Below are 16,132 nucleotides of genomic sequence, written 5' to 3'. Positions count from 1 at the left end.
CAGAAGAAAGTTGTAAGACCTAGGCACTTAAACTTTTGCAACAGAGTAGAAACTATGGGGATGACATAACCTTGTCATTTCATATTCAAACTCAAAATGATGATTACAATTCAAAACATCCTCATCAGGCTTTATCCATTCATTCTTCACAAGAAGAATGGGGCGTGTTCACAATGTTGAGTTTTACATTTACAATTAGGCAACAGGCTGTGGTGACACACACACACACACACACACACAGTAAAGTTATGACATGGTGAACGTGCCGGATCATCTGAATGAATGTAGCCCCTACCAAATTCGTCTTATATGAAAGTGTGCTTTGGTGGAAAAACAAAGCTGATATGTTATTTGCTGTTGTCTCACAAGTCCTAAAACTGGAGACAGTAACATGGTTTCCTTTGGTTTAAAAGTTACAGAATTTGTGTGACCACAAATGAGTAAAAATGAGTCAGCTGAGTGCCCATTCTCAAAGAGTTGAACCTACTAACGTTGTCCTCAGAGTGACGTCATCCGAGGACACTGAGGCCTTGTTGTACTAATTACAACTCAAATTACATTGTTTCAGCGAAAAATGTGATCATCCAAAATCATCAGTGAGAAACACAGACATGAACATTTCGTTTTTAACTCAGTAAATTGTTTTATATTCTTAGGAAGACAAAGACTATTGATATGCAGTATACAGAGAGGTGCAGGTAAGTAGGACAGCACTGTGCACACTTGTTGCCCACTGGTAAGTTCAAGTTTATTTATTTATATAGCCCTTTATCACAAGCATGTCTCAGAGGGCTTTACAGAGAATGTGTCTAGCTAGGTCTAACTAAACACAATCAGTGGTAAACAAAATTTTGTAGGACAGCATAATGAAAAACACAAGGTAGGTAGGAGCAGATTTAGCGAGACAAACAATCTACCTATTCTATATAGCCTAACCTACCCGGCACCCCAGCCTTAGACCCTAAATGCACACAAGGAAAAACTCCCAGGAAAAAACTTGGAAGAAACCTTGGGCGGGCTGAGGCAGATAGGGATCCCCCCCCGGGACGGCTTAGCGTGCAATAGGTGCCGGGCAAAACATTGACAGAGTCATGGGCAACAATGATGACAAGAGAAAACAGAGAGAGACAAAAGAAGGGGAGGAGCATGCGGCGATGAGGGGGGGCTGAGGCCAGCAGTAAAGGAGCAAGGGCAGCAGTCGTAAATCAGCGTCCAGGAGGGAGCAGCGGAAAGGAAGAGCAAGGCAGCACTGACGACGAAGAGCCAGGGCAGCACCCGTCACTGCCAGGTAGAACACTGCACTGGAGTCAGAGAAGAGGAGAGAGAGGAAGCCGCGTACACACACACAACACACCCAGACACACACACACGTACAGAAGAAGGGGGGAAAACAGCTGCAGACAGAACACACAGGGTCAGAGACACAAAAGGGGGCAGCAGCATCAGGGATGTGGGAAGGGACCGAGGCCGGCGCTGACGACCACTGGACTGCACCGGAGTCTGAAAGGGGGAGAGAGTAAGGGGAGAAGCAGCAGCAGCAGAACACAAGACAGACACGTTGGGTGGGAGCAGGACCAGGCCGGCGCCGACGACCGGCCGGAGCAACACCTGTCCACTGGCAGGTGGAGCACTGGACCGGAGTCTGGGGAAGGGGAGAGAAGACAGCTGCACACAGAACACACGGAGTCAGAGCACGTCGGGTGGGAGCAGCAGCAGGGATGGGACTATGGCATGCACTGGCGACCGCTGCACTGCACCGGAGTCTGAGAAAGGGGGGAGAGACAGGTACACACAAAGACAACGAACACACGAAGAGAGAGAGATCCAGGTGGGAGCAGTGTTAGGGATGGGACTAAGGCCAGCACCGAAGACCATCAGGGTCAGAGGAATCTGAGAAAGGGAGGAGAAAACCAGCCGCGCACACACACACACACACACACACACACACACACACACACACACACACAGAGCTGTGCAGAAGCAGCACAAGACCCAGACGTATTTGGGCACAGACATGCTCATACAGACAGCAGATAGGAAGTGATTAGACACCGTGTAGCCAGAGGGCATCCCTATGCTTATGTTCCCAACGGCAAAGTTTCTATATAAATACTGTCTAGGCTAGGGTAAGAGAGAAGACTGTGACGAGCCCAGGCCAGCGGTGCTAAGGTAGGTCGTATGATTGCGAGAAAAGATAGGTTTTGAAACCTACCACTGGTAGATTCTCAACCACATATTTTTTGATCATCAGCCAATACTACTTTGGAAAATTGGACAGACTGGCAGGACACCATACAGGGCATTAAGACTAAGACTAGGTGCTGTCAGATCAACACCCATAGATGTCCTTCTTATTGAAACCAGTTAACTAGAAGAAGCTGGACATGCAAATCCTACACCATTGGTACTTAATAACTGCTGAATAGCGATTAATTTAAGGCAGGAGAAATGGGATATGGATAACAAGGGAAGGGATTATTATAGGATACAGAAGTCTATACATGTAAAGGTTTGTAAAGGGAAGTGTAGGAGAGAATAAGTGAAAGGGAAAGATTTCGGGTCAAGGTGTGAGACAGAAAGGGAGTGGAGTCTAAAAGGTTAAATGTTAGAAATGGGTGACAATATTTAGTTTTCTTAAAGATAAAGGTTTTAATTAATAGAAGATAGCAATAAAATAGTTATGTGATACTACATACGTGGTACAAAGGTGGCGATATGCAGCTATTTACGCTGGCTTGCGATCCACCATTAAACGCATAGGAAAAGAAGAGTCCTCATATCAATGCCAAACATGTATGGTTATTCCGAATGTTTACGATTTTTGGACCTTTCGGTGTGCCGTTGATCGCAAACACATGACGTGGCTCGACGTCAGGGCACGCGCATGCTCAGTCAACCCTCCAAAGAGAAATGGCGCAGAGACAAAGACGCTCGAAAGTTTGGGTTTACTTCACTCGGGTCGACCACAAGACGGCGAAGTGTAACGCCTGCAAAAGACTGGTTTCGAGAAAGGATGGCAACACGAGTAACATGCAGAGTCATTTGGCAGGGCAGCATGGCATAAGTGTGAGGAAAATCGGCTTTGTTGATGTTTTGCGATCGAGCGAGTCCGCTGCTGCTCCCCGTCAGGTTAAAGTTGGCGCTGCAGCAGGTAAAAATCTAATAGTGCAACACGCGGTTTCTCTCCTCACTGCGTGCTGTATTTATCCCAAACGAGTTAACATCCATTTTAGTCCCACCGCTCCATCTCTCAGTGATGATAACTGTCATTTCTGCATTGCTTAGCAAGGGGAAATGATCCAATAACGGGTTATAGCGAGTGTCACCAAGCAGTGATTACGCTTTTGGTGGAAGGTTTACATCCCTGTTGATTTAGGTGTATATTCACTAACTGCTTTCCCACTATGATCATGAGATGCTGATTTTTTTCTGCATCTGCATTTTCTTTTGTCGTTTAAGTTACTGTTCACACTGTACTGGATAGTTTTTTTTTCAGTAAGACGTGGTTGCACCTGCCTGTTTACCTGGAGAACGGCTTCGTAAATCTACGGAATAGTCGGTTACTTATATTGAGTAGAGGCAGTGAAGGGCCTCATCGGGTTATTTTTGTTTTTGTTCAACAATGCTTCAGTGTTATATTTTACTCAAGTCAGGGTTTGCACTAGGAATCAAAGAGGAAGAATCAAAAGTAAGTCAACACAGACTTAAGGAATTCAACAAAAGTTAACTCCATTAAAGTTGTATGTAGTATTTCCCCCCCTAACAATTTATCTAATAGGAATCGATAAAGAATCGAAAATGGCATCAGAATTGGTAAAAACCTTAGGATACCCAGCCCTACTTGTGAGCTTTGTCAGGCCATACAATAGGCAGTATGGGTGTAATTCCCCTTTAACCAGTGATTTTACTGTCTCAGAATTAGCCACGTTCAAAATGTATATACTTAAACAAAGAGCAAAACATAGGCTATAGTATTCTATTCAAAAAACAGTATAGCATCTACCTTGTATTACAGAGATGTGTCACTATGAAAAATCAAGTGTCAATATATCCCAAAGTAGATGCTTTTTAGTGTGGTCTACATACTTGAGCTTTTTGTGTTCATAAATAAGTTATATGTAATTATAATGTTATGAGTCTGCACTAAAAAAATAAAAAATAACTTGAAAGAGCTGTCTTCACATCGTATTCTTTCAGACAGTTAGCCTGTGCTGTGAGTTTTATTGAGTTATTATAAACTCATTTCACCTTTGAGTAGGCTATATACACAACTTAGCTGGATTCACATAAACATCAGCCGACTTTTAACTCTTTATGACACAGACCTGGAGCCTCATTTAAAAAAAAAAAAAATTAGTTGGACTGGATTCCATCTTCACGATGATCGCAAGATTGTTCCCCAAAATTATTATTTATAGGGTGAACTGTGCTTTCCTAAAGTTGTGTTTTATCTGCCCAGCAGTTTGCTAATGCAGAACAGCTGTTGGTGGAGGTGTGTGTTGACGTTTCCTAATTGAAGCCTCCTAGTCTGCAGATGGTTCAGCAGAAAGCCCACAGACTCCAACACCACGCCGTCGCTGCCCTGACACTCCTGAGTAAACACCAAGTCCTCTCTCCAGGCTTCCACTAAACGGCCAAACAAGGCATTGACTTCCTCTGTGAGCCGGCGAATCTCCCGCGAGTTTCTGTCTCTGTCCTTCCTGACGCTGCCGACGTCCTCCTTCATCTGCGCTATGCACAGGTGCAGCCTGCTGTTCTCCATGTTGACCTGCTCCAGCTTCACCCCCGTGTCGTAGATGCTCGTCTCTATGGCTCTGAGCTCTGCGGCCTGGTTGCCGAGCAGGTCGAGGTAACGCGCTCGCATCGCCTCCAGCTCTGCCTTCATCTCCTCCCTGGGCTGGAGCAGAGAGCCGGTGTTCTCCCTCAGCTCCTGAACGGACCGCTCCAGCTCGTCCTCCTTGCTCTTCAGCTCAGAGGTGAGATGTTTCAGCCTCTGGCGCGTGGATTGCTCTTTGTCGAACCTGGCCTCCACCTCCTTCAGGGCCTCCTCTCTCTCTTCCACTTCCCTCTCCTTCTCCTCGCTGCTCCTCGCAACACGCTCGGACTCCGCAGCGCATCGTTGTATTTCCAGGTGGTACGCCTTCTCCATTTTACTGTAGTCCAACTCGGCCTGAGACACGAGACTCGTCAGCGAGTCGATCTCAGAGTTCATAGACTGGTGCTGCTGGAGCTCCACCTCCTCTCGCCGCAGTTCCTGGTATCTCCTCCTGGCCTTGCTGATGTCAGAGGTGACTTTCGCCACGTGCTCCTCCTGTTCCCTCTTCGCCTCCTCCAGACGCCAACTCAGCCTTTCTTTCTCCTCCTCGAACTGGCCGATGGTCTTCCTCTCCGCGTCCAGCTGGCCCTGCAAGCCTTCGAGATTCCTCTGAAACAAATCCTTGTTGATGACGTTGCTTTCCAGGAGCTGTCTGATCTGCTCGTCCATCTCTTTTATCTCCATGCGGTGTTTGACTATAGAGGCGATTCGCTCCTCGAGCCGCAGCTTGGATCGCTCCAAGCGTCGCGAAACGTTGGTGTGGTCGGCTCTCGCTTCGTTCTCCTCTCTGTCCTGAGACTTGAATCTCTCAGAGACTTTAGCCAGGGACTCCCGATGGACGCCTCTCACCGCTCCGCCCTCCTCCAGCTCGCAGTCCACCATGACCAGGTCCTCTCTGAGACGTTGTGTGGCGGTGCTGAAGGTCTCTCTCAGCTCACGTAGCTCCCTCTCCAGCGTCTCTCTCTGTTGCGCCAGTTCTTTGTGCTTTTGGATCTCCTCTTCCAGCTGTTTCTCACACTGGCACTGCGAGGCTGTCAGTCTTCCTATGCTGCTCTCCAGCTGTGTCATGTGGTTAGTGAGCGCGCTGAGGTGGTCGTGTGTGTTTCGTTGCTGGTCGTTAACTCTGTCCAACTCCTGCCGGTTCCTCCCGTTCTCTTGCCTCTGCTGCTGTATTTTCCTAACACTCTGCTCTACCTCTTTGACCAGGTCGGCGTTGGTTGCGGCAAAAGCCTCTCTCTCCTGTATCATGTTTTGCCGTACGGTTATTTTGTTCTGCTTGACAGAACCGATGCAAGCCTTGAGCTCTTCTACTTGCTTCAGAGTCTGGTTCAGATGGATCTGCAAGCCGAACTTTTGGCTGATTTGATAGTTAAGAGCGGCAATGTTATTCTCATGCTCTGCCTTCACCTGCTCTCTCTCTGGGTACAGGGCAGCGTTTTGTTTTTGGAGCGCCTCCTGTTTCTTCACCATGGCTTCCTGCAGCTGTGAGATGGCGTTGAGGTCTTGGTGCAGCTGCTCCATCTCCTCTGCGTTACATTCTCTGACCGCTGCCACATCAGCCATGATTTCTTGGCTGATTCCTTCTCTTACGTTGTGAATCTGGTGTCTCAGTTTGCCGTTTTCTATGGTTTCGACTTCTAACTGCTCGTGGACAGCACGCCTGGCCGCCTCCAGCTCGGTAACGGCAGCTGTTATCTCTCCCAGGTGGAGACTGGCTTCAGAAGTGAACGGTAGTCCTTCCTCTTTCAACTGCTTGTCCAATTCCCTTAAATGCTCCAAAGCAACCATCACAGCGGGAAAGTCGGGAACCAAACACGAAGCCATTTTATCCTTCTGTGTGTTTTGTTCAGGGCGATGCGTGTTGTGTCCGAAGGCGTGTGTGTGCGTTCATGCGAGTTTTTCCACCGTTTACCTGTGAGTAGGTCGCCATGGTAACAACTGCTCCCCCTCCCCACACACGTTATGAAGACTGCATGCTACGGCAAGTCAGTGAGGCCATGGCGCCCTGGTTTTAGCAACGCGGTTTGCACACTGTATTACGTACCTAGCATCTAAATACGAAGCTGTCGTGGTTTTGTAACTAAACCCAAATGTAAATAGACATTTTCTGTTTAAAAGCAAATGAAAATAGGAATCACGGGACCCTATTCTGCCGTCTGCCCAGAAGAATAGAGCGACATTAAAGTGTGAGTACAACGACTTACTTTTTTAACGTTACCTGAGATGCCGATATCGCCCAAACCGACTTTAGGATCGCCCTCGGACTCTCAATGTGTGTGTATCATCACGAGTGTGTGAGATAAATACATCTGAGCGTTGGTTAATGTTGGCTAACGCCGAACTGTGGGTGGCAGTAAAGGTTCAATCGTCGCAGTCTGTTATTGTCTGTCCGGAAGTAAAGAAGACGAAGGGAGGGCATAGAAACACAACAGTTAGAAGGTGCACCCCCATTACAACAGCATGTCGTGAATCAGTCAGTTAAATTGCTATCATCAAATGTTCTTTATTATAATATTTCATTCTGTCTCCAAAGAATCAACGGGATTATATGGCATACATTTAAAGCGTCGTGTAAAAAAAAAAGTGGTGTGATACATCCATCACGGAGTGTCTTTTCTACCCGTCCTAAATCTGTGTAGCAAGGCTAATGTTAGCTAACAGTGAACGGTAGCACATCTCGCTGCAAGAAGAAAACAGAACCCGTATAATGGATCTTATAGCTAAACCAAGAAGCAAATCGACAGTATGGATGTATTTCGGCTTAAAAGCAGACGAAAGGGGACAACCTCTGAACACTGGCGAGGCTATTTGTCGTTTATGCCGTAAAATAGTACTTGCGAAAGGTGGGAATACAACGAATTTAAGAAGTCACCTGAAACGTCGACACCGTGCAGATTTTTATGAAACTGCTTCCTGCACGTCGTCTGGAAATTTCTTTGAGAATCAAGGTAATTTACTACCAACGCTAACATCAATTTTCATTAAACGTCTTTAGGCTACAAGGATTCTGGATGGACCATGTGCATAAAAATGGCTGCCTAGTGCATTGACGATGCCGTTGATAAACAAGCACTCCGCCCCCTTAAAATCTCGAAGAAAATGCAATTGCTGTTTCTCGGTTGGGCAATTCTGTGCATTTTCGAATGAATTTGGGGGTGAATGTTGCTTCCTCGATCTCCTTTGTTGAGGAATTAAAAAGTTGTGAACTCCTTGGCTATTGTCTGTATGCACACTCTTCTAGTCTAATACGCTTGAGGGCACAGGAGGCATGCTGTGTTGTGTGTTGCTGTACTTTGCAGAATATTTTCATAACTTGGTCTGACGTTGGGGAATTTGTATTGTGGATGCAGGTAATAAAGTCACTCCAGAAGACTGCCATTTTTATACACCGTGTCCACTGAAAAGTGGCGATCATATGTTTTTTTTCCTTGGGCTCAGCTATGTCAGTGTAGGAGGGAATTTTTTTTCTTCTCCTGTAAGCCTTTTGCTGGTCTTTTCTTTGAGTCTCAAACCACGGATCACACAGAATCTGATAGGAGTGACTAAAATGGATCACGATAGTATAAATAGATTTTCGCCAATTTTGCCTTTTTTGTTTTCTGCCTCTCCAGGTTTTGACCTCGGCCAAGAAGAGTTCATTGAGGACATCCCAGCTCTCCAGACCACACCAAACCAGAACTATATCCCAGATGCAGCGCTGCCACCCGGGGAGCCGTGGCTCCTGGGAGGGCCCTACCGGGCTACGCTGTCCCTGCCCTCCTGCCTACGCCTATGTAGGGATTCTGGGTCTGGTGGAGTGGCTGGATCCTCCAGTGAGGAGCAGATGGGAGAGATAAAAGTCTACGCCAAGTGTCAGCTTCAGCAGGGCTTGATGTTCGGGCCCTTTGTAGGAGAAGTGTCCAAAGGACAGGCCAGCCTCAAACACGCCTGGGCTGTGAGTAGACAAAGCTGGACAGAATAACTTAGCAATTAGTTACAGATTATGTAGTAATTGCTATAACCAAAGAAACAGCTTAAAATCAGGTTTTAGCAAATCATTTTTGTTGTCTTAAGCCACGATCACACTTAAATGTGAATTAAGTAATCTATTACTTAAATTAATGACCAGTAGGAATTACAGCATCGACAAGTCTCTAGCACCGCCCCCAACCACCACCTCTCTCATCCGCATGAGAGAAGGTGGCCTGTAACTGACACAAAAAATAAATAATGCTGCTGCTTTGTCACTTGTTTTTGGCTTGAAAACTGCCATGTCGGTAGCTCGATAGTACGGGCCAGAAAGTGAGTTTTGAAAGGCAGAAATCTCAGCATGTGGCGAAATAATCATTGAGTCGTTGGTATTGATCAATAACCCAGTCAAACTCCCACAGATAAATTATGGTCATTTTGTGCTATGGGGCAGTAAAAATAGTACGTACTACTCCTTTAATCTGTAGTGCATTTATGTTGCAGCAAACTATGATCAGAGTTCTCTGCAAGGATTCTGTGGCTCAAGTGTATTGAGAGAAAACCAATCAGGCGTGGTCGTTGATTATTGCATTACAACATGAATTTTCACTGCAACTTTGATTTAGGGATTAAAAATTTTCATCCTGAAAACATTGCAGAGAGATAGCATAGCATAGTTTACACATTGGTAGTCAACACAAGTAAAATAAATCCAATGTACTGTGCTGTTTTGTACTGTAAATTTAAATTGTAAGTGATCATCCATTCTGTTAAATCTCAAATTGCACATTTCTTACTTTTCACCTTTGCTAGGTAGTATGATTATATTTCTAGGAGCATATTCCATTATAATGGTTGTGCATATTCCAGTATGAAGATAGTATGATATTCTAATAAAATGGTAGCACTATAGGATCCTGGTTAAACCCTGGTCAAAGGATAGATTTGGTGCTGTTTCCTCAAGTTTCATTTTATACAGATGTAAAAGTAGAATTCTGCATAGTGTTGATAATAAGAAATGTTTACTTACCACACTCACTGCTCCCATCTCCAGATCCGGGATGAAGCTGCTTTCTTCTACATAGATGCTTCCGATGAAAACAAATCTAACTGGATGAGGTGGGCAGTTCTTTTTGATTCAAGTGACATTTCCCCTCTTAATCAGTGTAATGCAAATGCCATATTCCTATTTAAAAAAACGTTTTCATAATGCAGTACTAGTCTTTTCACTGGTGCTGTATTTCTTATTATTAAACAGGGCTTAGCTCTTACTTTGTTGGCCACAGTTATGCATGTTGAGTCCGTCTTGTGTTTCAGGTATGTGACGTATGCTAGCAGCGAGGAGGAACACAACCTGGTCGTGTTCCAGTTTTACCGTCACATCTACTACAGGGTCTCCCAGCCCATCTCAGAGGGAGCAGAACTGAAGGTCTGGATCGGCAGGGATTACGCCGCCCTGCTGGGCCTCGGGCTGGGTGAGTACTGTTGTCCCAGTCCCCCAAAACATGGAGTGTTACATATTGCAATGTGGTTGGACTGCACAATATTATCAAACACTTGATTGATAAGCAATTCCTTCTGCTTAATATTGCATGTATTTTGATACATACAAACACAGGTTTATTTTACACCATATCTTGTACAGCAAATTAAAAAAATTTGGGAAAACATTTAGATTCTAATGTTCAGGATTTGCTGACTCCCAACTTGATTTGTAGGCCAGGGATTCTGCACACCAGAATATCTTATTCAGGAAGAAAATTGTAGTCTGTTAAAATTTGGAAATTGCAGTAGTGATTATTGCATATTTGATTTTTTGCAAATTAATTGTGCAGCAGTACCATTCTGTAAAAATAACATTACCGTGCGAACAACACCCTGAATTCTGAAACTGATCTTTGAAGGCCATCAAAGATCAAAAATGAACTTAGGGCTTAAAAATGTCTTTTTTTGATGTGCCACTCTACTAATTTTAACCCAGACTTGCAGATCTGTATTGGTTTTTCACTTTTTACATTCATTTTTCAAGTGAAAGTGGTCTCAAATTTAATTCTAACTGATATTAAGAAGGTCTCAAAAATTCAAATTTAGCTTGCTAAACTCTAGATGTCTCTCTCTGTCTCTATTTTTATTTTATTTTGGGAATCCAGGTGAGAGTACGAAGTGTGAAGTTGGCGACAAGGAGATGATCCTGCGGCTCCTCCAGGACATCCAGGTGGTCACCCTCCCAGATTCCCTGACCTCCTCCCTGTGGTCAGACAACAGCCAATCACAGAGCCCCATGCCCGTCATCAGTGACGTGACAACCATGTCAAACCCGGACGCGGGTGGTGATTCAGGTCCGGTTACCGCCTCTGCCTCCACCTCCACCTCCTCTTTGCTGGCCTCGTTCCCGTCCCCTGCCTATAATCAGGTGGATAAATACGATTTTATTCCTGGAACTGACAAGCTGCTGAGCTACCCGTTTGCCGCCCGGAACAGCCCCTGGTTCTTCTTTGGGTTTGAGCCGGACCCAAGCGGGCGGCCGCTGGACCGGTCTACTGTGATGTGTAAGCTGTGCGGGGAGCGCGTGGGCTGCGGAGGAGGATCGGCCGACATCCAGAGCCACCTGGCCACCAAGCACCACATCAGACTGCGTGACAGCGCCAAGGATCGGGGCCCTCTGACAACTGGTAACTGTTGCTCTCTACTCCCTGTTAGTGCTGCACAATTAATAAAAAAAAATATCAAAGTCACAATGCTCACAATTTACAAAATGAAAGAGGATTTTTTGATTAAGGAAAAAGTGTTTCTAACAGCTTTCTGATGCTCTGCTGATTGATTCTGTCTTAAAACACAGTTAGTTTTCCAGACTTTATTCCAGAGATTATGTAATTGTCTCTTCTGATAAATCTTTCCTTTTGCTGAAAGTATTGTATGTTTTTGTTTTTTATATTTTATTTGTATGTTTTTTTTTTTTTTTTAATATCGCTATTATTCATTTTTGTTTATTTTGTTTACTATTTAAATCATTCATTTCTAACCCTTTTTACTTTTCTGAATATGAAGCACTTTATAACTTTTCTTATAAAAAGTGCTGTATGAAGTTTATTATTATTATCCGCACGAGTTGTTCCTGATGTTGGATACAGTGTACATGAATTGAATTATAGCTTGAACAAGCTTTGTAAAAGTCGTGTTGTCAAACTAGAAGCTCATTTGCTCACTAAGGATTTGTTTGTCAGCAGGTCTAAGACCACAGGCACTCAGCAGCATGCCGACCGGACCGCTGCCACCGATCATGACTACTCAAGTGACCAACACCATCGCCAACTTCCTCATCAGGGACCTCCAGCCCCCGGCTCTTGCGGAAGGGGAGGGCTTCAAACAGCTGATCCGCACCCTGCTGCCCTCCTCCAAGGACCTGCCGTCCGCTGACCTGCTGGAGAGCCTCCTGAAGGACCACCACACCAAAGGCAAGAAGAGGCTGGCTCAGCTGCTGAGGAGGAAAATAGGGAGCGGGGAAGATGAGGACCTAATCGACTACACTGCTCCCATTGAGTTTGAGCCCAGGAGATGCGGCCGACCCCCCGGCCCACGGAGGGAAGTTCCCCACTTTGTTACTTTGAGTGTAGATGTTTGGTTCCACAAGTGGCAGGGCGACACCGAGAGGTACGTCACCCTCTGGGCACATTACATTGACAATAACTTTAGTTTTCATAACCTGGCCCTGACAACCCAAAGACTGGCAGAGACTGGGGCGGGAGACTGCAGCCTGCGAGCGGTGGAGGCCCAGGTGAAGGTTATGGCCCAGGAGTGGGGGATCTCCCAGCCCAGTCTCGTCTTGCTGGGAGGGGAGGGAAGGGAAAAGATGAGGCTGGGGCTAACGAGGAGCGAGAAAAGTGGAGAGACGGCGGGCAGCGGCCCTCACCCGAACTCAACAACATTTCTCGAGAGGGAGGACTCCGTGTCTTCTGACGAACTGCACGGTCAAGAGCACGGCCATTCTTCTAGTGAAGGGCTGCCATCTGTCCCGTGTTTCTTCAGCGCCGTGCAGGGCTGCATCGAGGAAGTGATGTTGCACCCCGTCATCTCCAAGACCCTCAGCCTGTTCCAGGGTGTTCTCTCAAACATATTCCTGCTACAGGCTCAAAACAAAGGCTCGTCGCATCACCACATCCGGAGCCTGTTGCAGACCGTGCCGAGGCAGGAGCGGTCTCAGCTGAAGTCCTGGGCTCACAGCCGGCCGAGCTGGAACAAGCTCTACACTCTGCTGAACACCCTCGTCAAACATCGAAGCCTCATCTGTGATATTATAAAGGAGGTAAAAGGCGAGAGCGTAATTAAAGAGGACCCCTCCGATCCCACAGCTTCAGAGTCCAGTTCGGCCGACAACTCGTACACAAACTCCGCCTCCAACACGTCACCACCAGGCATTATGGCTCCCTTGCGTTACGAATGGAAGGTTCTGGAGGAGCTCTGCTTGGTCCTCAAACCTCTGGATGTGGCTTGTCAAACCCTCGCCAAGGAGGCCTTCCCCCGCCTGTCCCTGATCAAGCCCATCCTCACCGGCTTGCTCTCCCGCCACCTCAAACCCCGGCCGGGAGATACATCATCCATCTTGAAGGAGGTGAAGAGGACGATGAGGCGGAATTTGGCGAGTTGCTACGACAACCCTGTTGTTAACAGGGCTCTGTGTGTGGCGTGTTCCCTCGACCCCCAGTTCCATGGGCTGGGATTCATGGAGGTGAAGGTAAGTCGTACAGCTGAGAAAAGGTAGAGATGGATTAATTAATGAGTTGCCTGGTCAGAGTGGGCAGTACGTAACACTTGTAAGTATAGCCGCACTCTTGTAACTCCAATACAGGATAAACCTTTATCTATGGGCAGGCTGCCTTTTTATTCTAGATCAGAATTACAAGTGTGTGACTATACTGTTAAAGCTAAAACGCTCTCTCTCAAGTCCCATAAATTCATAAACTGGTCATCCTGTGAGAGCGTTAGCCAACAGCATATTCAGGACATAATTTATATGTTCACAAATTAAATCTTGAATTGTTCTCGTCATTTTCAAGGAGCAGACAGCCACTTTTGATTGGCTGAATAAAGAGGCAGTCAGGATAGTGAAGGAGGACAAGAGGCGGAGCCAGGCGAGGAAGCAAAGCCAGAGCAAGAGAAGCCCCTCCCCTTTGTCACCAGAGTCAGAGAGCGACTTCCTGCGGAGGAGCAAGCGGCTCAAAGAAGCGGCCCCCATCAACTTCAGAGAGCTCGACGACGCAGACGGCGACGACGATAGCGACACGGGGGAGGCGGAGGAGAACGAGTTGGCGGACCCGGGCTCGTCTCAGGCGGGGCTCTCGGGGATGGAGTTCCTCCTGGGAGACTTGTTCTGCTCCGCTCCGCAGAGCAGGCAGAGCTCCGTGGAGGAGTCGGTGGACATGGAGATGTCCGTCTTCAGAGCCGACAAGGGGGCTTCGCTGGGAGTGGAGCCCCTGCAGTGGTGGAGGACCAAGGCCGGGCAGTTCCCGCTGCTGGCCACGGTGGCGCGGGCCTACCTGGCCGCCCCGGCGGTGGCTGGCAGTGCCGCGCAGGACTTTGTGCAGGAAGGAGGAGGAGCCACGTACAGGAAGAGGGCCAACATTCCACCGCAGAGTTTGGACACGATTTTGTTTCTGCATCACAACCACATGCCCCCCTCCGCTGAGATTGGGCAAGCTGCTATTAGGAGCGATGACAAGACCTAACAGAGGGACCTAACGGAGGTTTGACTACATTCATTCCTTAACCCCTAACCTTAAACCTCATAACTACATGCCTAACCTTGACCCTTACCCTAATCTAAACCTAATCCTAAATCTAACCATAACCCTAAACCCAAGCCCTAACCCTAAATTAGTCCTTTGAAAAAGTGTAGACTGGCAAAATGTCCTCACTTTGGAGGATTTTTGTAATCTTTCTATCACTGTGAGGACATTTGGTCCTCACAAGTATAGAAATACAAGCGCACAGACGCATACAGCAGTGGTAGCTTTTTGCCAAGTGTTCGACTGGACTTGTTAAGTTCAGGCAGCGTCATCTCATACTTTATATACTTTCTCAGGAGTTAAAATCTAAATTAGCCTATGTAATCCATATAGTTTGGACTCTTCTACATTTAACTTCATCTTGTAGCAGGCTATGTATTAAGTACCTTGCAGTGCCTAGTGCCTTACCTCTTTTAGATAATATACAGTAGATAGATTTTTTTTTATTATACCGAATGATGAATGGTAACAAATACACGGTAGTTGCTCTTCACTCTGTTCGTGAGCTTGTAGATTGTCTGTCCAAAAAAGAGATTAAATCCTCTACATGGGAATATTTGTAATGTTCAAAAACTACTACCAAGTGCTTTCTCTCTTACGTTAGCATCGCATTTCTGTTACGAATCAACAGTCGATTTATGAAAGGAAAACCCAAAGACTAAATGTGAGCTTACTTAATGCTGCTGAGTAATATTAGGGACTAAAACCTTTATTATGAAATGGATCCCAGGAAAAGCTAAAAAGTTACTGTCCGCCTGTGCTGATCCAACCTTGCTATCACACTACTGTTGGTTTACTTTATTTCAAAAGGTTATTTTTTGGGATATGTAGAGGTCTAAAATATGTAATTGCAAATGATTGATGATTGTATTGTTTTTTTCAGTGCTACAAAATGCAGCCTTAACACGGTGGATAATGATAAACTAAAATACCAGTGTCGTCTTAGACTGCGATGTTCTCATACCCTGTGCATATTCATATGCATGATGTCTGTAGAATACCCTTGTTTATCTTCATATCATGATGTACTGTAAAAAAAAAAAACCTGTCTGTCAAAGATACTCTTTTTTTTTATAATAAACAACTATACAACAAACTTGTTGACTATTCATCTGTGCCCATTTGAGGCCAAATATACAGTATATGTGTGTGTGTGTGTGTTGTGGTGGAAAGAAAATGTCCTAGTCAAAGAGAAGTTACTTGAGTAGTCACTTTGTCAATATTTTACTTAAGTAGAAGTAAAAGTACTGGTATAAAAATCTACTTAAGTAAAAGTAAAAAGAAGCTAATTTAAAATGTCAGCGTAAGAGAGTAGTCAGAGTAAAAGTTAGAGTTATTTTTTATCTTTCCCAATTCTAAAAGAAGGGTACTACAAACTAGATTCTTAAAACTGGAAAATTACGCAATTACACAATAGAGTGCATAAACAAAGTAAAGCCAGATTACTCTTCTCTTCTTTGCTGACTTGACCATTCACTGTGGATCGCTCCACAACTGGCCAATTTACGATCATCCAGTTTCTGCTGCTTATGGAGATCCACACAAAATGTGTACTCTGTAATGGATGTGATTTAAAATGTAGTTA

General features: G+C 45.7%; 2 protein-coding genes across 5 annotated transcripts; one reads left to right on the top strand and one right to left on the bottom strand.

The window, feature by feature from the left end:
* Nucleotides 1-2,926: 2,926 nt before the first annotated feature.
* Nucleotides 2,927-15,616, top strand: LOC139925674 (E3 SUMO-protein ligase ZBED1-like). Of its 4 annotated transcripts, none has more exons than XM_078282829.1 (7): nucleotides 2,927-3,151; nucleotides 8,428-8,750; nucleotides 9,819-9,883; nucleotides 10,082-10,239; nucleotides 10,915-11,436; nucleotides 11,989-13,496; nucleotides 13,819-15,616. In XM_078282829.1, exons 1-7 carry the CDS (start codon nucleotides 3,031-3,033, stop codon nucleotides 14,485-14,487), a joined length of 3,366 nt encoding a protein of 1,121 aa, XP_078138955.1. In that variant the 5' UTR covers nucleotides 2,927-3,030; the 3' UTR covers nucleotides 14,488-15,616. The 4 variants fall into 4 exon arrangements, with proteins under 4 accessions (XP_078138955.1, XP_078138956.1, XP_071773253.1 ...); XM_078282830.1 differs by lacking the exon at nucleotides 2,927-3,151 and adding an exon at nucleotides 7,548-7,659; XM_071917152.2 differs by lacking the exon at nucleotides 2,927-3,151 and adding an exon at nucleotides 7,556-7,764 and having other exon boundaries at nucleotides 11,992-13,496.
* Nucleotides 4,448-6,640, bottom strand: ccdc175 (coiled-coil domain containing 175). Its single transcript, XM_071917137.2, has one exon. The coding sequence runs from the start codon at nucleotides 6,638-6,640 to the stop codon at nucleotides 4,448-4,450; it is 2,193 nt and encodes a 730-aa protein (XP_071773238.1).
* Nucleotides 15,617-16,132: the final 516 nt, after the last annotated feature.

The sequence above is a fragment of the Centroberyx gerrardi genome, chromosome 3, assembly GCF_048128805.1.
Source record: "Centroberyx gerrardi isolate f3 chromosome 3, fCenGer3.hap1.cur.20231027, whole genome shotgun sequence".
Taxonomy (NCBI): domain Eukaryota; kingdom Metazoa; phylum Chordata; class Actinopteri; order Beryciformes; family Berycidae; genus Centroberyx; species Centroberyx gerrardi.
Note: the sequence above shows the minus strand (reverse complement) of the source record. Positions and strands in the feature narration are given on the sequence as shown.